The 26778-nt window shown below is 43.8% G+C and overlaps 2 protein-coding genes across 5 annotated transcripts in view; both read left to right on the top strand.

Moving 5' to 3' along the window:
* The window catches only part of kiaa0895l, a 32700-nt gene extending 7448 nt beyond the window's left edge, over positions 1 to 25252 (top strand). For 2 of the 4 annotated variants that reach the window (XM_024803191.2, XM_024803190.2), the window contains exons 6-7: positions 21273 to 21370; positions 23018 to 25252. In XM_024803191.2, coding sequence (XP_024658959.2) covers positions 21273 to 21370; positions 23018 to 23179 — 260 coding nt within the window. In that variant the 3' untranslated portion in view covers positions 23180 to 25252. The other 2 variants (XR_013099316.1, XR_013099315.1) reach the window with 2 other exon arrangements.
* LOC143419353 (uncharacterized) lies at positions 1306 to 3133 on the top strand. Its single transcript, XM_076885780.1, has 2 exons — positions 1306 to 1709; positions 2598 to 3133. Exons 1-2 carry the CDS (start codon positions 1450 to 1452, stop codon positions 2866 to 2868), a joined length of 531 nt encoding a protein of 176 aa, XP_076741895.1. The 5' UTR covers positions 1306 to 1449; the 3' UTR covers positions 2869 to 3133.
* Positions 25253 to 26778: the final 1526 nt, after the last annotated feature.

The following is a 26778-nucleotide window of genomic DNA, read 5'->3' as shown; positions in this document are numbered from 1 at the left end:
GTGGAAACTGGGCGACATATCCTCAGCATAACCATGTATAATATGTATAAAAAACAATAATTGCTATAAGAAATTTAATTTGTAGTAAATTCTAAATGCATTTAGGACATTTTTTACTCACTTTGTCTCTTTCACGATGTTATTTCTCTCTCCAACAACGTAGGTTACAATTACATTAGCATGACCTATTATGAAAATTAGGCAATTACGTCATTTGGCGACTTCTAGCGACTTTTTGGACAGCCAATAGTGATTTTCCTTACTGAGGAGTTGCCAACACTGCGTGAGGCTCTAGACTACAGTAGCCGTAATGCTCTGGCAATCCATCAAGCAGTGCGCCTTCATAGCTTACCAAAGTCGTACTAAAACATTTTTTGACAGATTTCTGTGCGCCATGTACCACATAAAATCGGTTCGCGGTCAGTAAGCACAACCAGAATTCATACACAAGGCACACTCTCGATTTTTGAGGAAATTAAAGGATTTCAAGTGCACCTTGTAGTGTGTAAAATACATTATAGAGAAGAAAAGAATATATCGCGATATATATCGTTACCGCACATGCTTCAAATTATACCTTGATATGGTTTTTAGGCCATATCGCCCAGCCCTAGTGCCATAGGGCTCCTTCCATTTCTGAATGATCGCTTGAACAGTGCTCCGTGGGATGTTCAAGGCTTGGGAAATCTTTTTGTAGCCTAAGCCTGCTTTAGATTTCTCAATAACTTTATCCCTGACCTGTCTGGTGTGTTCTTTGGACTTCATGGTGTTGTTGCTCCCAATGTTCTCTTAGGCAACCTCTGAGGCCGTCACAGAGCAGCTGTATTTGTACTGACATTAGATTACACACAGGTGCACTCTATTTAGTCATTAGTACTCATCAGGCAATGTCTATGGGCAACTGACTGCACTCAGACCAAAGGGGCCTGAATAATTACGCACACCCCACTTTGCAGTTATTTATTTGTAAAAAAATGTTTGGAATCATGTAGGGCAGGGCGATATGGCCAAAAATATATATCATGCGGTGGCCCTGAGAGGCCAAACGGACTGCAACTTCAGTAAACACTTGTAAAAAGAAAAACGCTGCAAAAGCACACACAACACAATAGAAATGTTTCTGGGGAGACAATAACCGGACGGACCAGTTGCATGAACCAAAACATGTATGTACGGCTGTATCAAAATTCAGCCTTCTGCAGCCTTACGGTGTGTTCACACCGAACGCGATGGACGCGAATAAAACGCCCCAAACGCCCCTAATTCGACGCGTGTACATTCGTGTCTCAACGCGTGTCCAAGAAAAATCCATCGCGCCTCAAAATATGATATTTTGACGCGCGTGAACCGGAAATGTGGGAGGAATGTGGGAGGGAGTTGTGCCAGACTGGTATCTTTGCAAGATGGCAGCTATCGAGCTAGCGCTTGAAGAGAGAGTCTCCCTTCTCTATGTACTGTGGAGAGCAGAGCAGCAGCGTAAAAGACGTCCTCGCCGTACCTGGGTCCATCAGGTCCTCCAGAGGCATGAGCAGTTTGGTGAGTTTCACCACTTGCTCCAGGAGCTGCGCCTGGATGACGGCCGATTCCAGCGCTATCACCGTCGGCCAGTTTGAGGACCTGCTTTCCCTCGTCGGTCCCAGCATCGCCCGCTTAAACACCAACTACAGACGCTCAATCCCACCTGCAGAGCGCCTGTCCGTCTGCCTGAGGTTAGTAAAACTATTTAATACAGTAGTCCTTTATTGATATCTGTGCTAATATGCTAATCCATCCAGTTATACACTGCTAACATGGATGTGCTATGCTAACAGTGAATGCTGTCGGTGTTTACTGAAAGCAAACTGTGGTACAGAGACGACTCTTTATAATATTTCTAGTGATACTCAGAAGCTCTCATCAAGTCCCGATTTAATTCGATTTATGCTGTTATCAGTGTTTGCATGATAGCATGGCTGTGGTGTCACATCAATGTATGCGCTCGGTGTTTGCTGATATCAAACTGTAGCATTAGGACCACTGAGTTAACCTTTGTAGTGATACTCACTCCTTTTTATTTAGACCTGGTTTAATTCTGGGATAGTTGAATGTTTGTATATAATCCCTGCAGCTGTCAGACTCTATAGCAGGGGTCACAGCCTTTATTAAAACAGAGTTAGATAAAACTGTGAATAGTTTGGTTCATCTCTAGTTACATGGTTCTATCTTGATAAGCTGTCTTATCACAGATTAATTTTTCAAAAATATTAATGATTTAAGCAAGGAAAGGGCTACATGTCAACACACAACTCTTTATTTCTATTAATGTCTTACTTCATTCCTACCTGATTGACATGTTTAGGAATTATGAGTGATTGGCTCACTGTAGTTGTGAAAGTTGCTACCAATCAAATTATGATATGTTAAAGTTAAAACAAAACAGAACTGTTTTAGATATGACCTAATATACATTTTGTAATTATCCTTATAATTACAAAATGTTTTATGTAAGATTTAAGTTTTGTGATTTATATCTGACATCACAAAAGTATTTTGGAATTTGAATAATGTATTTTGTAACTGCAGTACACATAATACTGATTTTGAACAATTTTGTCCAGGTTCCTTGTCACCGGGGACTCCTTCAGGACCATCGGGTTCAGTTTCAGAGTCGGTGTGTCCACGGTGAGCCAGATCACCCCCCAGGCAGCGACGTCCATCTGGGACTGTCTAGTGGACGACTTCATGGCTGTGCCTTCACCTGGAGACTGGCGGTCCATCACAGAGGGATTCCAGGAGCGCTGGAACTTTCCTCTGTGCTGTGCAGCTCTGGATGGGAAGCACATCCAGACAAAGGCACCCCATATATCATATAGGAGACACACACATTGATATACACTAAATATTCATTTCATTTCTTTTTTGTGGTGCCCAAATTGATGCACCTGCTTGATTTTGTTTAAACAATTATTGCACACTTTCTGTAAATCCAGTAAACTTCTTTTCACTTCTCAAATATCACTGTGTGTGTCTCCTGTATGATATTTAACTGACATTTTTTATTGTAACAACCAACGATTTATACAGGAAAATAATGTCTATTAACAAGGTTGCCCAAACTTCTGCATCCCACTGTATCAGTATATTTTGTCATTAGTATAATATAAAATAAATTCTACATGTGTCAAGTTGTGTGCCAACATTTGCTGTGTAGTAGAACTGAGACATTAGTCATTATAAACATTTATTTGAAATAATATTAAAAGTCTCAAACAGAAAAACATTAAACATAAATATATAAAATATAAGAATTTACAGAGAGACAGGAATAAAAAGGACCAGCTGCTCTCCAGAGCAGGAACAAGGCTGAGGAGGAAATGCTCCATTGGAGACTGGTGTGGCCTCTTCAGGGACTCCAGGATGGCCAGCTCCACCGCCGATGGACCGTCCTGGGACCCGTCCCTCATCTGCCTCGGAGCCGTCCTCCTCTGTGGGCCTGTAAAACAGCACAAAACACAAAGAAATGAGAAGGCTGCTACTAGATTTTAATTTCAACATTGAAAAAAAAAAAAAACAATAACAGGATATAATCAGATTGGTTGTAGATATTTAGTAAAGGTGATCACAAGGGAATCCCACCGACTAAAAAGGTATCAGTGCTTGCTGTACATATCTGTGGGTGCAGCAGCAGGAGCTCAGGGACTGGGGATGCTCTGCTGCAGAATCAGTTGGTTCTATCAATACAGTATTAAATGTTAACAGGTTGGATATAATAATCGTAGAGTAGACAGTGGTCCCTCATTTATTGCAGGGGTTCTCAGAATAACTAGCCCCTGGTCACAGTTCTCACAATTGATTCTCAAAGTGCAAACCTTTGTAGATTGCAAAACGTAAAAGTATTATTATGCCGCGGTTTGTCTTCATCTGCCCGCCACTTTCGTGCGCCTTTTTCCCTCACGGTGCAGGTGTCTATTTCCGAATGAGGCTCATAGTTATGGGTGTTTTTGTGCTGTTTTTTCTATTGGACGCGATGGTTATCAAAACCAAACGTGATAAATTTGGCAAGCGCAGGAGATTTGTCAATCAGGCTGCAGAATGCAATGCTGTACTGTGCAATAAAAAATCAGCGAAAAAGCAAAGCAGTGACGGATGAACAGCGGGACCACTGTGTGCTGTTTATTAATAAACAATAAAATATATTCCTAAATGACAACATGCATAAAAGCAGAACGGTATTTGTACGTCAGTGGGAAAATAGCGGTGGCTTGCTAGCTTTTGTGTGGCTTCCCCGGGTCAGTGAAAACTTTCAAAAGAGAAATGAATGAACTTACCAGGTTGCCCGATCTCTTCACATATCTTCCTCCAAGCTCGGTCCTTTTTATTCCTGTCTCGGTACTGAAAGCAGCTGGTGTTGTACAGCTCCGAGTTGTTTGCTACCGCATTGATTAGCCTTCCCCTCCATTGAAGTATGAAAGGCTTTGGCTGGATCTGCCCCTTTGACCTAGGTAACAGCCACGTCACCAGGCTCCTGATTGGTTGTCGCGGCGCGATTTGACGCTGGAGTTCAGATTTTTCCAACTCGAGCGGTAGACGCGAAACGCGCGTATGCACAAAATGCAACACAAAAACTCACGCGCGTGGTTTTATTCGCGAGTCAAACGCGCCAGACGCGCTACACTGACGCGCGTTTCACGCGTTTTGGCGTTTTCGCGACGCAAATCTGCTTCCGAATTTTCGCGGGACCCGCAATCGCGCGTCATCGCGCCTTTCCATTGACTTTACATGTAAACCTGACGCTCTATTCGCGTCCATCGCGTTCGGTGTGAACACACCGTTAAAGTACGCAGCCTTAACGGTCCTCAAGGGCCGCGTACTCAAAGACCGCTGAGGCCGGAAGTGCGAGGCTTGTAGGCTTGTGAAATGGGACGGTCTAGCCTCCGTCGCGCTGCCCAGGTTGCCTAGCAACCATGATACTAACAGCTGGAAACGTTTTATACAGCTTTGTTTGACAGAAATGAAGGAGAACATATTTTGTTCATTTGTTTCTACATGAGCTGTGTGTGATGTGATAAGTATCTGAGGCTGAGACCACAGGACTGTAAAACATGATTTTTGGGCTTCATTTCTATACTGAGCAGTCATTTAAGATTAGCTAGTAAATAACAATTAGCTAATGTTGTTCATGAGACTAAAGTCATCTCACTTTGGTAATGTAAATATAATATGGCCAATATTATATTAATCATTATTAGTTATTACAGCAGTGAACATGAACTCTGAGCTTCAGTAAAGATTCAAGTTGCATTTATTTATATTTCCTATCACCTTAAATCTTCACTTAAAGACAAGTATCTTTGACAGTGTATCTATAGATGTATTATATATAAGAGACAAATATTGTTCTTTTAATATGTTGGCATTATTAAATTTGGCTCAATGCTTATATATATGTGTGGAAAAAGCAAATGTGCGAGCTGTGATAACTGTTTCTGATAGAATGAAGAGTAGACTGATATATGAAATATTCCTTTATTGGGTGAGAAAATCAGACCATGTCATAACTGCTTTAAGTCATACAGAATAGACATCAGAGCCTTAAACAGGCTGACGTCTGCTAAATGGGTCAAACTGGGCAGAAAGTATCCAAACACATAACATCCTTATAGAATATGATGTAACACTATAGATCAACTTAGCTCAGAATATATAAAGCATATAAACAATTACAGCAATATGATGCAACAAACACAGCAGTGCTACTAATCCAAAATACTCAAAACTTCATAGAACTGAAACCAACATTTATTTTTAGCTCCATTCTGCTGCTGATACATACTTTAGGTTTCTGAACATTAAACTTGTTGCTGCCTTTCATAGTGTGTAACTTGAAGGCCCTGAGTACTTTCTCCCACACTGAAAACACTGGAATGATAAAATTATTTGAACATTACCTAATAAGACTGATTCAGGACAGACAATTAGTTATTTTAAACTTTTCTAGCAGTCCTTCACAAACAGGGGACAGTCTGTCTATTCTCTCCATCTGTCAGCTGCTGCTGGCTCTTCCTCCTCCTCTTCCTCACACACTGCTGAGTTTGTCCTGGTGGATCATCAGGGGTGCAAAGCCTCACAGATGATGTGCAGCAGTGGCTCCCTCAGTCTGTCCTCACTCTGGACACTTGCAGTCGTCACACATGGAAATGAAATGTGTGATAAGCTGCAGGATTCAAACACAAGTGTAACTTATAAACACATGTTCATACTTTTATTCCACAATCAGAGAGAAAGAAAAAAAGAGAGAGAGTGCAGGACAGACAGACAGGTGGCAGTCTTAGGTGTACACACTGCTACACAACAGCACCAGAGAAGGAGGATTTAGTGTTTGTGTTATTACGAGTGTAAACAAGTAGAGTTCCCAGATGGTACAGTGGACACACGTGTGACTGCTGTGATTAAGCTCGTTCAAACACACGTTAAAGTCCATTTGGCTCGACACCTCCGAACAGAGGCAGCAATATAACATAGCTAACATTAACAGTGCAGTGAATCTTGCTTGTGCCGTGATATTCAGGACTGCAAACCGAGCAGCATCACTGACTTTCAGCCTGTTGTGTTTGTGGATATATGACTGACTTTAATTATCCATAAAATCATCAGATTCTCTGTAAGATTAAGGTTGACTATCTAACGGCGTATAAAGTAAAGGCTTTAAAACAAAGTAAACACTGAAAGTACAAACATCGCTAATGTCACATAACTTTGCCGGCATGTGGCCAACAGTAATGTTTTAATGTTCTTCATTATTAAACATTTGCACATAAATAAGTGACATAATATTCAGAACTTACTTTTGAAAGTTTACTCTTTGGCCGCTCCGCTTCCACTTTGAAGTGTCTCCCAGTCCCAGTGCACTTGTTAGCATGTTTTGGTTCGTGCAACTGGTCCGTCCGGTTATTGTCTCCCCAGAAACATTACTGTTGTGTTGTGTGTGCTTTTGCAGCGTTTTTCTTTTTGCGGCGTTTTTCTTTTTGCGGCGTTTTTCTTTTTGCAGGTGTTTTTCTTTTTGCAGCATTTTTCTTTTTGCAAGTGTTTTCTGAAGTTGCAGTCTGTTTGGCCTCTCAGGGCCACCGTAATATCACGATATATATTTGAAAATTTGCGATAACGATATAACTGACGATATAATTTCTGCGAGACAAAATACAAATCCACAACTTTACTAGCGTAAAAAAACCCCATCCATTTATTTTACTTAAACAAGCAGCTGTTTTTTTATGTGCATTAAAGCTATATAAACATTTAACAGTGTAAAAGTAATTTCCTTGCTGAAAAGTGGCCTTGCTGTACAAACCTTCATTATTAAAGTACATAAAACAATATAATAAGAAAATAAGCCTTAAAATATATATTTAAATCTCAACATCCTAAACCTTGATCAGCTGTAAAACAGCCTGTTTTAATTTAAGCATTGTTTTCAATAAACTGCATGCTCAAAAAAATGTTTTGTCTCTCTCACATTTCTTTTTGTTGCATGTTGAAGCTGTACTTGGAACCTTGTTAAGATCTAAACATGCAAAATATGATTTTTTTATTTATGTTTTTTCTACATTTTTCAAGTGTGAATTGAATTGGGACTGTATTACAGGTACTGCGCTGCAGTGGTTTGTATCATATCTATCTAATAGACTCCAATTTGTTCATGTAAATGGAGAGTCCTCTTCACTCACTGAGGTTAATTATGGAGTTCCACAGGGTTCAGTGCTAGGACCAGTTCTGTTTACACTACACATGCTTCCCTTAGGCAGCATCATTAGAAGACATAGCATACATTTACACAGCTATGCAGATGACACCCAGCTCTATCTATCCATGAAGCCAGGTAACACACACCAATTAGTTAACCTGCAGGAATGTCTTAAAGACATAAAGACCTGGATGGCCTCAAAGTTTTGGTCATCTTTGCTGCTAAATTCAGATAAAACTGTGTAGGGCTGCAACAATTTGAGTAATTCAAATTATTTAAGTTAAAAAAATTCTCCACCCAAATTCTTAGCTTCAATGCTTCGTTAAATCCACGGCTGTGTAGTGCACCATTGTGTTAAACACAAGTGAGACCCGGGCCCTATTTCAGGAAGCCGGTTTAGTGCAAACTCTGAGTAAGTATACCCTGAGTTAACGAAAACTCTGGGTTTTCGGTTTCACAAAGCGAGTTTAGATTAATTCCAAGCGAGTTACTATGACGACACACTCCATGAAGCTAACCTGCCCCCTAGCAGGTTTACTTCAACTAACCCTAACTTTCTCCGCCTCTTTGTCGGAAACCTGACTGTGGGAAGTGTCAGACATGGCGTGCCCCTTCCTTGAAGAGCCAGTAGATGTTGAAGCCCAAATTCTCCGCAGAGCTCTCCGCCGGGAGAGAGTGATTAGAGCGCGTTCGGACATTTTATCATTTCCTGATGATCTCCTGTGTGAACGTTACCGTTTTTCAGCACAATCTATAATTGATTTGAATAACATCCTCAGGCCTAATATTGCTCATGTGACACATCGCGGACATCCTCTCAGTTCTGTACATATTATTTGTATTGCACTTCGTTTTTTTGCAAACGGGAGCTTTCTGTATAATATTGGTGACGCTGAGCACGTTTCCAAGGCTACCGTCTGTCGGGCAGTCAGGAATGTTACAGTTGCACTGAAACGTCTCCTGTACTCGTTTGTGGTGTTCCCCGATCATAGACCCACAAGATTTATCAAAGAGGGATGCCACAAAATTGCAGGTATCAGGATGAACAAAACTTAATTCATGATGTGGTGATACTTGAACTACTACTTAAATTTTACATTTATTCCCACGGTTCCCAGGCGTGATTGGCTGTATAGATGGCACTCACATTCCAATCATTGCTCCTTCAGTAAATGAAGGAGACTATGTGAACAGGAAGTCTTTCCACAGCATTAATGTACAGGTACATAGTTCCCTGTAGCATTTCAAACTAACAAATTATTTCATTATAGTAATGGATGCTAATTTGTGTTCTCTGCACTGTGAAGATCATATGTGATGCTGCCAACATTATCACAAATGTGGAAGCCAACTGCTCAGCCTCTGTGAGTGGTGGTGGTGGAGGACCCCCACCTGTTTTTCAGGCCTCCGCTTTTTTTCTGTTGGCTATAACGGGTCACATTTGAGCATACAGAGTAAGCAAATATGTACTTGTAATGTGCTCAGATAATTTCAATAAGTGCTTACAGAGCGGAAATTAATGTAGCCTCTAACTGCAATTGATTTACATCAGACAAACAGACCAAGCACTATGGCTCATAATACAATTACACCTTACCTGTTTGGACTATATTTTTATATTTCATTTTTACTTGCCGCCAGGAACGTTGGGGGCCTGTTGGGTTGCACCTGCGCTCACATCACATCACAAAATAAAATGTATAAATTAAAAAATAAAATAAAATATAATAAAATAACGTGTTAAATGGGTGGAAATCCCTAGATCAATGTTTAAATTAACACTCACGCATTGACTCTGTCGGCTATGTTTTGCCATGCATGCTTCCTTTCTTTCGCAGCTGAGGCTGTGTTACTTTTTTCCGCGGAATTTGCATGTTATCGGCATATGCTGCCATCAGAATTTCGGCCTCAAGCGCTGTAAAATACATTGACCGCGCCTTCTTTCCCTCCATCTCCATGGTGACTCACTTAATCTGTGCTCCACTAATCAGGGCTTTATGTATCCTCGTGCGCGCGCTTAACTTGGGGTTAGAGCAACTCCGCGTTGACTGAACTAATTGTTATCAGCCTTTCTGAAACCGAATATTCCGAGTTGGACAGTTCGGGGTTACTCAACCCTGAGTATCGTTTTTCACTCTGAGTTTTCTAAACCGGCTTCCTGAAATAGGGCCCTGCAATAGAAACATATTTAGGAGCAACACATGAATAAAAAGTTTGACAACATTAAGTCCACGCAGCCCTCAGTTTTAAACAAGCAGCAGCTTTCCTGTAACCACCATTAAAACTTTACTGGGAAAAAGCCCGAAGGAGTTCTTTGTTATTTTACTCAGCCCTAAAAAATCTCTGAAATATGGTGCTTTTAATGGGGCTTACACTGGATAGCATTACTTTGTCCCCCAGTAACACTGCAAAGGATCAATCAATCAATCAATCAATCAATCAATCAATCAATCTTTATTTATAAAGCACTTTTCATACAAAAAAAAAAAAAGTAGTACAAAGTGCTTTACATGGTTAAAAGCAGCCCACCCCACCCCACCCTCCAACTCACTCCCCACACTCCAGGGCTGGACTGGGACAAAAAATCGGCCCGGGCATTTTGACTAGAGACCGGCCCACCAAAAATGTGATGTTATTCAGGGGTAAATCCGCAAAGGATTCTGGGAACTTGTGGCAAGAGGTACTAGCGCATGCAGGCTTTCAATTGAACTCAGTTACACAGCGATAAAAAGAAACACAAAAAATGGCAAGAAGCTGTTGTATTATTAACTGCAATAGCCGGTGTTGTGCCAAAAACTGATTGTCTGCCAAAAACTGATTGCTCGTATTTAAATTGGTATAAGTAACTTGTTGGGCTATAATATGTGAAACATATGTCAAATGCATCCCTCAGGGATGACATAAAGTCATCTCTCCGTCTCAATCTCTCTCTGCTGCTCTTCTGTCTCCTCTGTCACAGACTTCTCCACTTTTGATGATAAATCAGCCTGGTGCAACATGTAAGGATTGGCACAATTTGTTAAGATTTTGAGGAGTTTGAGAAACTAACCTTAAGCATAAAATAAAATTTACTATCAGTAACTTCATAGCACCCGCCCAGCAGTATATAAACTCTGTCATGCTAGCTAGTACGCAGTACCAGTTATTCTAAGCGACTGTAAAAAGTCAGCACAACGAAAACAAACTACAACTAAACTTGGTTTATATCTGACACAGATAGACAGCAGGTCATAACTTCTTACCTGAAGTTCAGTTCCTCTGCCACTATGACCGGCGGCCGCCTCGGGTCTCTCCTCCTCTTGCCTCCCCTTTCCCTTATCCACCTGCTGGCCTCCACCACTTGCTGATGTTGCTAAATCTGTGGAAGCTATGCCATAGCTACCGCCAAACAATTCAGTTATTTTTACACATTTGGCAGCGTCTGCCTGAAGGGCTTGTTTCTTTTTGGCCCTAATTTTTTCTGCACCTCCTTTCCTTTTTTTGTTTTCCATTTTCTTTAGTTCGTCTATAAGATTGCTAAACAAGGGGGAGGGTGCATCCGACCTCTTCGGCTGTAATTGGTCCAGCCCAGAGTCGATCATGACAAATCGATCGGCCCATAAAAACAAAATATCGCCATCGGGCATACCGGCCAGTCCAGCTATGCCACACTCTCATTAACATAAACGATGTGAATACACGCATATCCCCCCCTCCCCCCACACACACACACACGCACACTTAAAGAGTAAAATTGGGCTGGGTACGCATGTGCCAAGTGAAGAAACACTATAACAGGGCCACAGCAGCCACGGTCGATCACAGCCCCGGTGCGCAGAGAGCGCCCTCCGAGGAAACACTGGAGATATGACACAATAGGATATGTACAGGGTAAAACGATAAAATAAATAAGAACGGGATACAATATAAATATAAATAGAGTAAGAAGATTAAAAAATTAATAAGACTAAAATCAATAAATATTAGGTAAAGCCTAAATTAATAATAGAATAACCGGATAGAATAAATAAGCAGAAAATAAATAAACGTTAAGTAAAAGCTAAATTAAAAAGGTGGGTCTTGAGCCTGTTCTTAAAAACATGTACGTTCTCTGCGGCCCTGAGCTCCTCCGGCAGGCTGTTCCACAGACGAGGACCATACCACTGAAAAGCTGCCTCTCCGTGAGTATGTGCCCTGACTTTAGGGGCAATCAAAAGGCCAGTACCAGAGGACCTCAGGGTCCGCGAGGGTTCATATGGTAAAAGCAGATCTGAGAGATAAGAAGGCCAAAGACCATTAAGACATTTAAAAACCAATAAAAGAACTTTAAAATCGATCCTGAAACACACGGGGAGCCAATGCAGCGATTCTAAAACCGGTGTAATGTGGGCCCGCCCTCTGGTCTTCGTCAGCACACGAGCTGCCGAGTTTTGTAAAAGTTGTAAAGTTGAAATATTCTTTTTAGGAAGACCAGAGAGCAGGGCATTACAGTGATCAATGCGACTGGTAATAAAAGCATGCATCAGCATCTCTGTGTTGGCCCGAGAGAGAATAGGGCGGACTCTGGCTATATTTTTTAGATGATAAAATCCAATTTTGGTTACATGTTTAATATGTGGGATAAAATCAAGCTCAGAGTCAAAAATAACACCCAGGTTTTTGACTTGTAGCGAAGAACATAGTGAAAATGCCTCTAATTTAGACAAGAGTTTCTCTCTCTGAGCCTCGGGACCGACGATTAAAACTTCAGTTTTGTCCTGGTTAAGCTGTAAAAAGTTTTCTGCCATCCAAGATCTTATATCTAGAATACAGTTAAAAAGGGCATCCATTGGTCTGGTGTCATCAGGAGACACAGAGATGTACAGCTGAGTGTCATCAGCGTAACTGTGAAAGTTCACTCCATGCCTCCTGATGACACTGCCGAGAGGGAGCATTGTTGAAAGTCCGCTTGTTCACTGTAGCTGTTTTATACTACGTTACCCATGATGCACCTCGGTATCTGTACTTCCTGTTGGGAACGTGTTCAGCGCAGCGCTGCACAGATGAGAGGTGTGTCGGAGGAGTAACGTATTAACGTGCATTCGGTGTGAGTTAATACTGCGTGCGTGCTTACCATGTGAGTATTGTAAGATGAGAGTGAGGCTTGTTGACTTTATCTGTGTAATTTGCTATCGCTAAGAGGCTAGTCCCATTGCTATCGCTAAGAGGCTAGTCTCGTTGCTATCGCTAAGAGGCTAGTCCCATTGCTATCGCTAAGATGCGTTTTGTTTGGCCTACTACAGGCAGCCTTGTGTTCAGCCCATATTTCATTCCATATACGACTTACTGTCAAGCATTGTGGTTGTAGGTGGATGTAACTATTTACTATGTTTATTCTCTGAATCGTTGCAATCTGCAGAGGTCTGGTTTGCCAATGTATATACAAGCCAGAAATTCATTTATGGTCTTAGGGTGCCATCTAGTGGCCATGAGGTTATGGCAGATCGTATAACATTACGCTGGAAACCCACAGTACTGTATAAGGGGTACACTGCTATCCATAGTGGTTAATACAAATGTTTGTTCTTTCTGTTTACAGATGACCACACACACACATACCCATATACACACTCACACCCCCGTTACCTGCATGTGAATACTGTAATGCCTCCCTACCAACGCTGTACATCCTGTTGATGTCATCTGCCACCTCTTTAGTAAAGTTATTTGAACTACATCACTGTGGAGTACCATTCCTTCTGACCGAGGACGACTCAGTTGAAGCGTGATCGGCAATCAGTGCAAACATACATTACAAGTGGTCCTTCGAGCCGGATTCGCCTTGGCTGAGTTAATGAGATGGCAAACCCTCAGGATAGAGGTGCATCGAGTAGCCCCCGTCCAACGCGGGAGAAGAAACTTCCAGGACATCTGGTGGACTATGAGCACAACCTAACTGAGCCATCTAGCGCTCCAAGTAGTTCAAGCAGCTCCGACTATGAAGAGGATGAGAGATGGCAGAAGATGGAATCAGTTTGGAGCAGTGTCCTCCAACACATGACTCAACTGCAAGTGTCTATGGAGGAAACTCGTGGGACATTACTGAAGCGGGTGGAGCGTTTGGAGCAAGCTTCTAAACCTGGCAGTCCTCTTCCCCCAGAAACAGGAGCGTTAGAACAACCCCAACATATTTCCTCCATAACAGAAGTTGCACCACTACAACCTAGCAATGAGGTGTTACATGACACCACAACACCGGCGAACATGCCGACGCCAGTGGAAACATCTGCTCCATCACCTCCCCGTAAAGCGAGCCTTCACATTCAGCCAGTGCTGCACCCTGCCACTTATGTAGCTGCATCGACGCCACTCAGGAGACCTGGGCGATGCACTGCTGAACCCTTCTCATATCAGCGATCGGAACATCAGCTCCTGATAAACAGGCCAGGCCAGGTGCAGCTATTACATTCTGCATCCCCAGCTGATCAGCCACTACAACATGCTCATCTTTCAGTGCACCAGCTATCACAGGCTGTGGACCCAATGAGTCTGCAGCAGATGTCACATCCCGCTGCTCCTGTCTTCCAAGTCAGACATCCAGCTAATCCTGTGTACTTGCAGCAACCTTCACGTCCACCAGCGCCTGTGACCCAGCCATCACAGTGGACAGAAGCTCATCGCCCTGTGCCCACCATACTGCATCCTGAAGCTGTGCCTGATCCAGCTGGCAAGCACTATGTTCCTTATCCCTCAGGCAGTCACTACTCATCATCTTCCTCTGCTGAACACCATAATCCGCAGGTTGCCACAACTTACCCAGCAGGAACGCCTCTACCTAACCTGATGGAGATGATGGTGGCATCTTCATATGGCATCCCAAAGCCTAAGCTGGTGATCTTCCGGTCGGGGAGAGAGAGTGACTTCGCCTTATTAAAGAAAGGGCTGGACAGCACCTTAGGGCCACATTCACATCTGGGAGAAGATTACAAGTATCAGGTCCTACTAGATCATCTAGAGCATCCCAGCGCTTTACAGGTAGCTAAGCGCTACATTCACGACCGCACTCCCTACACTAGTGCAATGAGGGCGCTAGAGCAGAGGTATGGACAGCCAAGGCAGTTAGTCCAAAGTGAGCTTAGCACCATATTAAACGCCCCCCCTATTAGAGCTGGAGACTCTCAAGCTATTGAAGACCTCTCCCTGTCGGTGTCCAGCCTGGTTGGGCTTCTCAGTACCATGGATGAAGTAGCAGCCAGTGAGCTTCATTGTGGTTCACATGTGGATAGACTGCTTACCAAGCTCCCTCTGAACTACAGGGACAACTTCATCGAGTACTGTATCACCCGGGGAATCATCCGCAGTGGCAGCAGCCGAACATACAATATGTACGACTTCTCAGAATGGCTCGAACGGAAATCCCAAGTCCTTCAGCTATCCAGACAAGCCTCTCAAATGCCCCCGGACAAGCCACGTCCAGAGAAGAACCTACTCAAAGCCTCAGCAGGGCTCAAGCCACACAACAGATCTGCTTCCATCTACTACGGCCCAAATCCAGCCCAAGCCAAGCTAAAACAGGAGGGAGAATCTACAGCTCCAGATCCGACAGTCCAACCTAAGAAGAAACAGAAGTTCAAACCTTATTGTCCATACTGCGAAGGGACAGAGCATTATCTGAATGGCTGTGATGGATTCAAAAGGCTAGACCTCAAAGCTATGGCTACCTGGATTACCGAGAAGGCCAAATGCTGGCGCTGTGGCCGTAAACATTCTCCAGAGCAGTGCACTCTGAAGAAGCCGTGCAGCACCTGTGGTGACCAGCATTTGTTGGTGCTCCATGACCTGGTTGAGGCCAAGAAGCAGGACCCTAACATACTAACTGTGAGTACTAGTATGGTCTACCTAGACTATTCAAGTCACTCAGGTCGTGTTATGCTTAAGGTAGTACCAATCCAACTACATTATGGGGGCAAATCACTGAATACATTTGCTGTGCTCGATGACGGCTCAGAGAAGACTGTTGTGCTTCCAGCGGCAGTTAAATCTCTAGGTTTGGAACAGGAGGAAGCAACACTCTCACTGAGAACTATCCGTCGAGATGTAATCCAGATGAAGGGAGGCTTTGTCTCATTTCAGGTGTCACCAAGGGCTAAGCCCAAAGTGAGGTACAAAGTAACACATGCTTTCACAGCCCAACAACTGAGCCTAGCTACTCAGTCATGTCCAGTTGAACAGCTAAAGAAGAAGTATCTTCACTTACAGAAAGTCCAGATTGAGGGATTTAACCAGATCCAACCTTTGGTGCTGATTGGCTCAGATAACGCTCATCTCATCACCCCTGTCCGCCCCGTCCTTCGGGGGTCGTCCAAAGGGCCAGTAGCTATCTGCACCAAGCTCGGCTGGGCCATCCAGGGGCCGGCCAGTAGTATGCCTACATCTGAGGGGGACCTGCAGTGCCTGAACATGTGCCTTTCTCCTGCAGAGGCCGTGCATCAAGATGTGAAGCGTTTGTGGCAACTAGATGCTCCCCCCTACAGGACAGAGAAGGAGGTCACACGGTCAAAGGAGGACAGAGAGGCGGTAGCTATGTTGGAGACAAAGACTATCAGAGTCCCAGTAGACGGTGTCGAGAGATACGCCACTCCGCTGCTGAGAAGAAGGGACTTTCCACGGATGTGTGTCTCTCCTGAAGCAGTAAAAGGCCGCCTCAGATCCACCGAACGTAAGCTGGCCAAGAATCCTGATCTGACCCTCACATACAGCCAGGAGATCCACAGGTTAGTAGATTCTGGTTATGTTGTTAAGCTGAGCCCAGATGAGACACATAGCTCTTCCGAGTCATGGTATGTACCCCACCACATGGTATATCACAATGATAAGGCTAGGGTGGTCTTCAACTGTTCGTTTGAGTTTCAGGGGGCCGTCCTGAACCACTACCTCTTACCAGGACCTCCCTTGGGGCCCACTCTGCTGGGGGTATTACTCCGCTTCCGCCAACACCCTGTAGCTGTGAGTGGAGATATCAGAGCCATGTTTCACCAGATTCGGCTGCTCCCAGAGGATTGTCCTCTGCTACGGTTTCTGTGGAGGGATTGTGAAACTGACCGGCCCCCAGACGTATATGAGTGGAGAGTTTTGCCCTTCGGAACGACATGTAGCCCCTGTTGTGCTATTTACGCCCTACAGAGACATGCAAGGGAGCACGAAGACACCCACAAGGACATCTGTGACTCTGTCCACACAGCCTTCTATGTGGATAACTGTTTACAGTCCCTATCCAACCCAGAAGAGGCAAAGCAGCTCATCGACCGAATGAGAGATTTACTCATTCAAGGAGGATTCGAGATACGTCAGTGGGCGAGCAACGTGCCCGAAGTAGTTGCTCACCTGCCCGCTTCAGCTAGATCAGAGAGCTGCGAGCTTTGGCTGAACTTCAAAAGTCTCGACCCACAAGAGTCAACATTAGGACTCAGCTGGCACTGCCCGACAGATGTCCTGGGATATAAGCACCGCCCTATAACCTACTCCACGGTCACGCTGCGCAACGTGTACAAGGTACTAGCTACCCAGTATGACCCCCTAGGTTATATTTGTCCCTACACTACAAGGGCCAAGCTGATTGTACAGGCCCTGTGGAGCACAGAGAGAGGATGGGATGAGCCCATCGAAGGGAATCTACTTCAGTCCTGGCTTGAGTGGGAAGGTGAACTGTCACACCTTCAGCATGTCACCATTCCCCGCTGCTACACTCCTTCTCACAACTCCAGCAATGTGACATACGAGGCTCACATATTCTGTGACGCATCAGAAAAGGCGTATGGGGCTGTGGCTTATCTCCGAGTAATCGATCAACAACTGCCCATCGCCACATCATTCCTGATGGCTCGCTCCAGAATGGCCCCACGTAAACAGGTGTCAATACCCCGGCTGGAGCTTTGCGCAGCGCTCACAGGGGCCCAATTGGCCAAATTACTCCAGACAGAGCTCACCATCCTCCTGAAATCGATCTACCTGTGGACAGACTCTACAACGGTGCTGCAGTGGATCCAGTCTAGTTCCTGTCGCTATAAGGTATTTGTGGGGACTAGAATCTGTGAAATACAGGAGCTGACATCTCCCGAACAGTGGCGGTATGTGACCTCTGACCTCAATCCTGCTGATGACATCACCAGAGGGAAACATCTCGCTGACCTAACTGTCCGCAATCGTTGGTCACATGGTCCACCCTTTCTGTCACAAACTGCTGACACTTGGCCTAAGTCGCCAACAGAGTTCCCGGCATGCAGTGAGGCAGAGCTCAGGAAGACTGCATTCTGTGGGCACGTTTCTGCATCCCCGACTTTACCGGATCCAACACAGTATGCCACGCTAGATGAGCTGATTGCTGCTACCTACCAGACCCAACACGGGGCGGCTGACGCTCCTATTACAGCAGCGGAGCAACTAGAAACAAAAACCATGCTGCTTCGCTCGGCACAGACTGACAGCTTCTCAGAGGAGGCCCGAGCCCTCCAGATCGGGCACCCAGTCCGCTCAGACAGCCGTCTTAGCGTGCTGTCCCCTGAATATGACAGTCTTACCGGTCTCATCAGAGTCGGAGGCCGCCTCCGTCGAGCTGCCGACTTAGATCCAGACAGTATTCATCCCATTGTATTAGCAGCTGAACATCCCCTGACCAAGCTCATCATAAAAACTTATGATGACCAGCTCCTTCATCCAGGTGCGGAGAGGCTGTTTGCGGAAATACGGCGCACCTATTGGATTCTCAGAGGACGTCAAGCCATTAAGAAGCATCAGCACCAGTGTGTGGACTGTAGGAGATGGCGCGCCTCACCTTCTACACCCAAAATGGCTGACTTACCTTCATCGCGGCTGAGACTCTATAAGCCGCCGTTCTGGTCAACGGGCGTAGACTGTTTTGGGCCATACACGATAAAGATAGGTCGTAGAAGAGAGAAACGCTGGGGAATCATCTACAAGTGTCTTACAACCAGATGCGTGCACCTTGATCTCCTCCCTAGTCTTGACACCGATTCCTTCCTTATGTCATTACGCAGATTTATTGCACGCCGAGGAAAGCCATACGAGATGTGGTCTGATCGAGGGACCAATTTCAGAGGTGGGCACAGAGAACTCCAAACGGCGTTTGAAAACATGGAGCCGGACCTCAAGCAGCAACTGGCCAAGCAGACTATCAACTTCTGCTTCAATCCCCCACACTCTCCTCATTTCGGAGGAGCATGGGAAAGGGAAATCAGAGCAGTGAAGTCAGCTCTGCAAGTGGTCCTGAAGGACCAAGTTGTGGTGGAAGAAGTCCTACTCACTGCTCTCATAGAGGTTGAGGGCATTTTGAACTCGAAGCCGCTTGGCTATGCATCGGCTGACATAGCTGACCCAGATCCCATCACACCAAATCTTCTCTTGATGGGGCGGCATGATTCGGCACTACCCCAGGCAGCTTACGGCCCCTCAGGCACTCTTTCTAACAGAAGATGGAGGCACAGTCAGGTCATCAGCGACCACTTCTGGAAGCGGTTCATACAGAACTACCTCCCAGGACTGCAACTCCGACAGAAATGGAGGAGGTCCACTGACAACATGGCTGTGGGACAAGCTGTTATGATTGTGGACTGTAACTTGCCTAGAGGCCTTTGGCCTGTGGGTACCATTGCCAAAGTTTTCCCAGGGATTGATGGTGTTGTTCGAGCTGCCGAGGTCAAGGTTAAAGACAGTACCTATGTTCGCCCGGTAACTAAGTTGGTGGAACTTCCCAAAGTTCCTGAGGACTCAAATGACACTGTTTCAAAATAGAAGGACTCTAGCGGGAGTGTATTTGCCTACAAATACAGGGGCGGCTGTTGAAAGTCCGCTTGTTCACTGTAGCTGTTTTATACTACGTTACCCATGATGCACCTCGGTATCTGTACTTCCTGTTGGGAACGTGTTCAGCGCAGCGCTGCACAGATGAGAGGTGTGTCGGAGGAGTAACGTATTAACGTGCATTCGGTGTGAGTTAATACTGCGTGCGTGCTTACCATGTGAGTATTGTAAGATGAGAGTGAGGCTTGTTGACTTTATCTGTGTAATTTGCTATCGCTAAGAGGCTAGTCCCATTGCTATCGCTAAGAGGCTAGTCTCGTTGCTATCGCTAAGAGGCTAGTCCCATTGCTATCGCTAAGATGCGTTTTGTTTGGCCTACTACAGGCAGCCTTGTGTTCAGCCCATATTTCATTCCATATACGACTTACTGTCAAGCATTGTGGTTGTAGGTGGATGTAACTATTTACTATGTTTATTCTCTGAATCGTTGCAATCTGCAGAGGTCTGGTTTGCCAATGTATATACAAGCCAGAAATTCATTTATGGTCTTAGGGTGCCATCTAGTGGCCATGAGGTTATGGCAGATTGTATAACATTACGCTGGAAACCCACAGTACTGTATAAGGGGTACACTGCTATCCATAGTGGTTAATACAAATGTTTGTTCTTTCTGTTTACAGATGACCACACACACACATACCCATATACACACTCACACCCCCGTTACCTGCATGTGAATACTGTAATGCCTCCCTACCAACGCTGTACATCCTGTTGATGTCATCTGCCACCTCTTTAGTAAAGTTATTTGAACTACATCACTGTGGAGTACCATTCCTTCTGACCGAGGACGACTCAGTTGAAGCGTGATCGGCAATCAGTGCAAACATACATTACAAGCATATACAAATTAAAAAGTATGTGGCCTAAAACCGACCCTTGAGGCACACCACATGTCATTTTATGGGTCTTAGAGGAGCATGTATCCATACTCACCATAAAAGTTCTGTCTGAGAGATAGAAAGTGAACCAGTTGTGTACAGCACCAGAGAGGCCCACCATGTGTTTCAGTCTGTTTAAAAGAATAGCGTGGTCTACTGTATCAAAGGCTGCGCTTAGATCCAGTAGCACCAGGACTGAGAGCTTTTGGGTGTCCCAGTTACATCTAAGATCATTTAAAACCTTTAGGAGAGCAGTCTCTGTGCTGTGGTTCACCCTAAATCCAGACTGGAATATCTCCAGGATCTGTCTATCATTTAGAAAATCAGTAATCTGAGTAAAAACAAGTTTTTCTAAGATTTTACTTAAAAAAATCTTAGAGAAACTTGGAAAAACTTAGAAAATCTTAGAACTCTTGGAGTTCTTTCTGACCAGGATATTTTCTCAAGTGTGTGTATCAAACAAATATGTAACTGCTTTCTTCCATTTTATGGAATATCTCTAAAATGAGAAACATCCTGTCTCAGAGTGACACTAAGTCTTCACCTTACAATATAAGTACGTTGAGGCAACTGTTGTGGTTTGGTGCTATATAAACAAAATTGAATTGAATTGGAAAAAAAGATTTAATTGTGCAACATGACAAATAATCGTAATTGAAAAGTTAGAGGCTATTTAAATCCTGTAAGCATCATTTTACAAGCTCTTCTGTTAATCTCGCTAAATTAAAGAGCTAAACAATCAGAAGTGTCAGTTGACCTTTAAATGAGCAAATCAAAGTGAACTCAAAACTGTAATCTGTAACTTTGATTATTATTTTTGTATATTTCTGTCTTAGGTTGCTTCAGCAAAGATCAGGTGTATCTGGACGGGATCCTGCGGATTCTTCGGCATCGAAGGACAATTGACTTCAAAATGTTAACTTCTTTAGGCAAGGTCAGTCAGACTACCCACAAAAAAGACTTAGAATTAGATTCAGAAGTATTAAATTAAATCATACATGGCATTGAGCTCCCTTCATTGTGTTGCAATATGTGATAATATGTACACTCTCTGCCCTCCACATGGTTTCTACAGTTTGGTCAGAAGTATTGAATAAATGTAAAACTCAAGGACTGGGTACATGAGTTGGCGTTTATGTTGAATGTGGTCCCCCATCTGTTTTGGGGATAACCACCTCAACAGCTACCAACCACCATGCTCCTTGCAGCAGCCTGGAACCCTGCAGAACTAGGCACCAACTCTTTATCCTCTCAAGGATATTTGAGGGTGCATGGCAGTTTGCACATTCAGTTCACATATGTTCTGTGGACTTGGAGAAAGCATTCAACCACATCCCTCGGAGTGTCCTGTGGGGGGTTCTTTGGGAGTATGGGGTGTCCGGCCCGATGCTTTGAGCCATTTGTTCTCTGTATAACCATTGCTCCCCTTTGTCACTGATTCTGTTCATAGTTTTTATGGACATAATCTTTAGGCACAGCAAGGTGTTTGAAGGTTTCTGCTTTGGTGGCTTGGGCAGTACGGTGGCATGGTGGTTAGCACTGTTGCCTCACAGAAGGTCGTGAGTTCGGTTCTACTATCAGGCCGGGAGCTTTCTGTGTGGAGTTTGCATGTTTCTTCCCCGTGTTTGTGTGGGTTTTCCCGGGTACTCCGGCTTCCTCCCACAGTCCAAAGTGGGGATAGGTTAATTGGTAACTCTAAATTGCCCATAGGTGTGAATGGTTGTCTGTGTCTATGTGTTAGCCCTGCAACAGACTGGCGACCTGTCTAGAGTGCACCCTGCCTCTCACCTTTAGACAGCCGGGATGGGCTTTAGCCCTCCCACAACCCTGACATAGATGCTATGGTGCCTTCAGAATCTCATGTCTGCTTTTTGCAAGTGATGTGGTGCTGTTGGCTTCATCACGTGGTGGCCTCCAGCTCACACTGCAGCGGTTCAAAGTCTTAGGCCATGGTTCTCAGTTACAAAAGGGTGGAGTGTCTACTCATTGCAGGGATAAATTGCTGCCCCAAATGGAGTAAGCTTTTTATCCATTGAACAACCAGCTTTGATGCATGGTTGGGATCATTGTTTTGTGGAACATCCTGTTGTTTACAAGAGTCAATCACGTAGCTGAAGATCTGAGGTGAAGTTCAAGAAGTGGGTGGTAGTCCTACTCCTTCATTATATCATCCTCTTTATGCAGTGTACCACTGTCAGCAAAATAGCTCCAGAGCATAATGCTACCACCACCCAGTGCAATGTTCTTAGGTTTGAAAGCCTCGCTTTGCTCTTCCAAATATATCTCTCGTCATTGTTGGCAAATAACTCGGTCTTTGTATCGTCTGACCATAAAACGTTTCCCCAGTAGGTATTTGGCTCGTCCATGTGGGCAGCTGCAAATTTCTATGTAAAACTTGCTTCACTGTGGACAGCGATCCTGGTTTTCCACCAGTTTCCAGTTAATGGTAGGCTTGAGCCTGTGTTGTTCATGAACATACTAACCAGTTTTCAGTCATTTGAGGGTACATATTGAAAAAAGTGTGGGAGCAGTGCTTTATGTTTGGACGGTTCATGAGTCCTTTCTCCCTTGACATTTGTAGGTGTCTTATGAAGATGTGGAGAGACTCCGACATCTGGCAGTGCTCTCCAAAACTAGAATCCCGCATTTCATGCGAGACCAGGAGCGGTACCTGCAACATCTGGACCACATCATCACCATCAATGAGCTCGAGGATTCAACTCTGGAGCACCTTCTACCGTGACCATCCCACCCAAAGAGAAGAGGAACTGGAGGATCTTCAGACTCTACCATGTGGTGACCCAATTCTTGCTTAAGAGATCCAGTATTACTGATGCTTTATTGGAGCAATTTTGTTTTCTTAAAACTTGAATGACATGAACAAAAGGGACATACACACTAACACCTCTATCTACATTTCACCTGTGTCCAATGCATGTTTGTGTGGCTTTTCCACAGAGCCAAGTACAGTTTCTGTGCGCCGTCGCCTTTACTGCTATTATGAAATTACCTCAGTACTAAAACTTTATGATGTAATCAACTTTATATATGTAAACTCACTCATAATCACAGAAATGTTCACAATCACAAGCTTTATTTATGCAATTATTTAAGTTTTTCTTTTTTTTACTTTGAGAAAACAGACTGAATGTTTCTGGTATTAGCTTTATATGTTCTTTTTTAGACTGCGTTGTTTTTATGCCTTTGATTATTTGCATTTTAAAAAGAAGACACCAAGGACACATTTCAAAACTGAGACCATGAATCTTAAAGATATCAAGTGCCAGCAGACTCAGTCTGACCTTCCACCAGGGATAATTAAAATATCAGTGTTATTAAGAAGATAATCAGCTCTTTTATCACTGTCTTAACAGTGTCCTTGGTGGTCTTTGATTATCAGTATGCTACTGTGATGTGTGCCCGAGACCCTGACCCCAACTCCACCCCACTGCGCAACAACCAAATTTTCCTTTGAAATGTCAGAGGAATGGTTGGACATTTTGGGTTGCTTACGTTTATTGAATAACTTGCAGAGTTATATTACGATTTATAGGATTGTCATGTCTTTGTAGTTAAACCGCTTCTATGCTTGTGTTAAAGAAGGCAAATAAGGGTTTGCTTACCCTGAGCTGAGTCTGTCTAAAAATACTGTATTTCATTACTTGGCACATCAGCCTCGTCAGTCTGGTTTTTGCTATGTGCTAAAATTACAGTCTTTTCTAAACAAACAGTAAAAACGTCCTGGCCGGAAAAATGAAGTCACTGCAGAACTTGTGACAATAGGTCTCTGTTTTGACCTCTGCAAACACTTTGCTGCTGAGCTGATGGGCTCAGTCACTCGTTTGGGGTCATAAATGCAAACTAATTAGGTCTGTAAATCTTGGTCATACCATAAAAATCTATATCAAGTGAGTCATGACAACAAAGTCCCTGATATTTCAGTTGAGCTTTGCAATGCTGCTTAATACCTTAATGACTCATAGTTAGTCCTGTGGCCAGGAATCACGATCTTTATTCCCGTTGTAGCAGTGAAACTGAAGCTCAGTTCTCTCGGTGCAAACAAAGAGTCACACAAAAAATTACATTTAAGTTACAGTTCCAGCCAGGCTAAACGTTCCCCGATTAGTGTGTCGCTGTTGGTGGCCTTTAGCTGTGGCTTTATATTTAACGTAGTCTTTTCTGTGATGGAATCAGTCTCTTATGACTCTGCAAGAGAGCAAATGTAGGTATTTCCCCTAAAAGTCTGTCTTTATTGGAAAATGTGCTGAAGTAACATTTTTAATACTGTGTTGGGCTTTTTGAGACCGTCTCATCCAGACTGAGTCTCTTGTTAAGGAGGAAACAGGGGTGTAGTGGGTGTGCCTTAAATGGGTGTAGCGCTCATCTGCTGTAGCTAGCCATGTGTTTTGTAAGCTGCTTTTATTGTGTTTGACACTTCAAACTTTAGATGTGAGTCATTTTGGGCCAAGCTGTCAGTCAGCACAGAGAAACCAGAAGAACCAGGTCACAGCAGCATCACGACACTAGCCTTGAGTTTTTAACTTGAAGATGAAAAGACCGGGCCAACATGTGAACTCTACAAACACGGTGCATTTTAAACACTTGGATTTGAAGATCAACATGTAACCCAATTATATTCTGCTGTGTTTAAGTTTTTAGCCACGTGATAAGCTGATATTTAAGATCTGACCTTAACGGCAGCCTGGTTTCACCTAAACGAATGCACCGATTTATAAACGCACGAATGTTGCAGAAGTGTTATTTTGTGGAAAACAACTTGAATTTCCAGTTTATTTATTAAAATGTACATATACTGTTTCTGGTCTGTTTCATGTTGCACATCACTCACCAGGACAAACCAAACTCTAATCAGGATTTTTAATTTTTAATTCAATTCAATTCAATTTCTTTATTGTCCCACAAGGGGAAATTAGTTTAGCAATTCAATTCAATTTTATTTATATAGCGCCAAATCACAACAAAAGTCGCCTCAAGGCGCTTCATAGATACAGAGAAAAACCCAACAATCATATGACCCCCTATGAGCAAGCACTTTGGCGACAGTGGGAAGGAAAAACTCCCTTTTAACAGGAAGAAACCTCCGGCAGAACCAGGCTCAGGGAGGGGCGGGGCCATCTGCTGCGACCGGTTGGGGTGAGAGAAGGAAGACAGGATAAAAGACATGCTGTGGAAGAGAGACAGAGGTTAATAACAGATATGATTCAATGCAGAGAGGTCTGTTAATACATAGTGAGTGAGAAAGGTGACTGGAAAGGAAAAACTCAATGCATCATGGGAATCCCCCGGCAGCCTAAGTCTATTGCAGCATAACTAAGGGAGGATTCAGGATCACCTGGTCCAGCCCTAACTATATGCTTTAACAAAAAGGAAAGTTTTAAGCCTAATCTTGAAAGTAGAGATAGTGTCTGTCTCCCGAATCCAAACTGGAAGCTGGTTCCACAGAAGAGGGGCCTGAAAACTGAAGGCTCTGCCTCCCATTCTACTTTTAAATACTCTAGGAACAACAAGTAGGCCTGCAGAGCGAGAGCGAAGTGCTCTAATAGGGTGATATGGTACTACAAGGTCATTAAGATAAGATGGGGCCTGATTATTTAAGACCTTGTATGTGAGGAGCAGGATTTTGAATTCAATTCTGGATTTAACAGGAAGCCAATGAAGGGAAGCTAAAACAGGAGAAATATGCTCTCTCTTTCTAGTCCCTGTCAGGACTCTTGCTGCAGCATTTTGGATTAGTTGAAGGCTTTTCAGCGAGTTTTTTGGACATCCTGATAATAATGAATTACAGTCGTCCAGCCTGGAAGTAATAAATGCATGAACTAGTTTTTCAGCGTCACTCTGAGACAGGATATTTCTAATTTTAGAGATGTTGCGCAAATGGAAGAACGCAGTCTTACATATTTGTTTAATATGTGCGTTGAAGGACATGTCCTGGTCAAAAATGACTCCAAGGTTCCTCACAGTGTTACTGGAGGACAAGGTAATGCCATCCAGAGTAAGAATCTGGTTAGATACCATATTTCTAGGCTTTTCAGGGCCGAGTACAATAACCTCAGTTTGATCTGAACTAAGAAGCAGAAAGTTAGCGGCCATCCAGGTCTTTATGTCTTTAAGACATTCCTGCAGTCTAACTAATTGGTGTGTGCTATCTGGCTTCATGGACAGATAGAGCTGGATGTCATCGGCATAACAGTGAAAATGTATGCTATGTCTTCTAATGATGCTGCCTAAGGGAAGCATGTATAATGTAAACAGAATTGGTCCTAGCACTGAACCCTGTGGAACTCCATAATTAGCCTCAGTGTGTGAAGAGGACTCTCCATT

Source organism: Maylandia zebra, linkage group LG1, assembly GCF_041146795.1.
Source record: "Maylandia zebra isolate NMK-2024a linkage group LG1, Mzebra_GT3a, whole genome shotgun sequence".
NCBI lineage: Eukaryota > Metazoa > Chordata > Actinopteri > Cichliformes > Cichlidae > Maylandia > Maylandia zebra.
Note: the sequence above shows the minus strand (reverse complement) of the source record. Positions and strands in the feature narration are given on the sequence as shown.

Excerpts from the sequence above, each read along its gene's own strand:
- LOC143419353 (XM_076885780.1), top strand. The coding sequence starts at position 1,450 with ATGTACTGTGGAGAGCAGAGCAGCAGCGTAAAAGACGTCCTCGCCGTA. Across the intron at positions 1,710-2,597 it reads CGCCTGTCCGTCTGCCTGAG|GTTCCTTGTCACCGGGGACT; the intron begins GTTAGTAAAACT and ends AATTTTGTCCAG.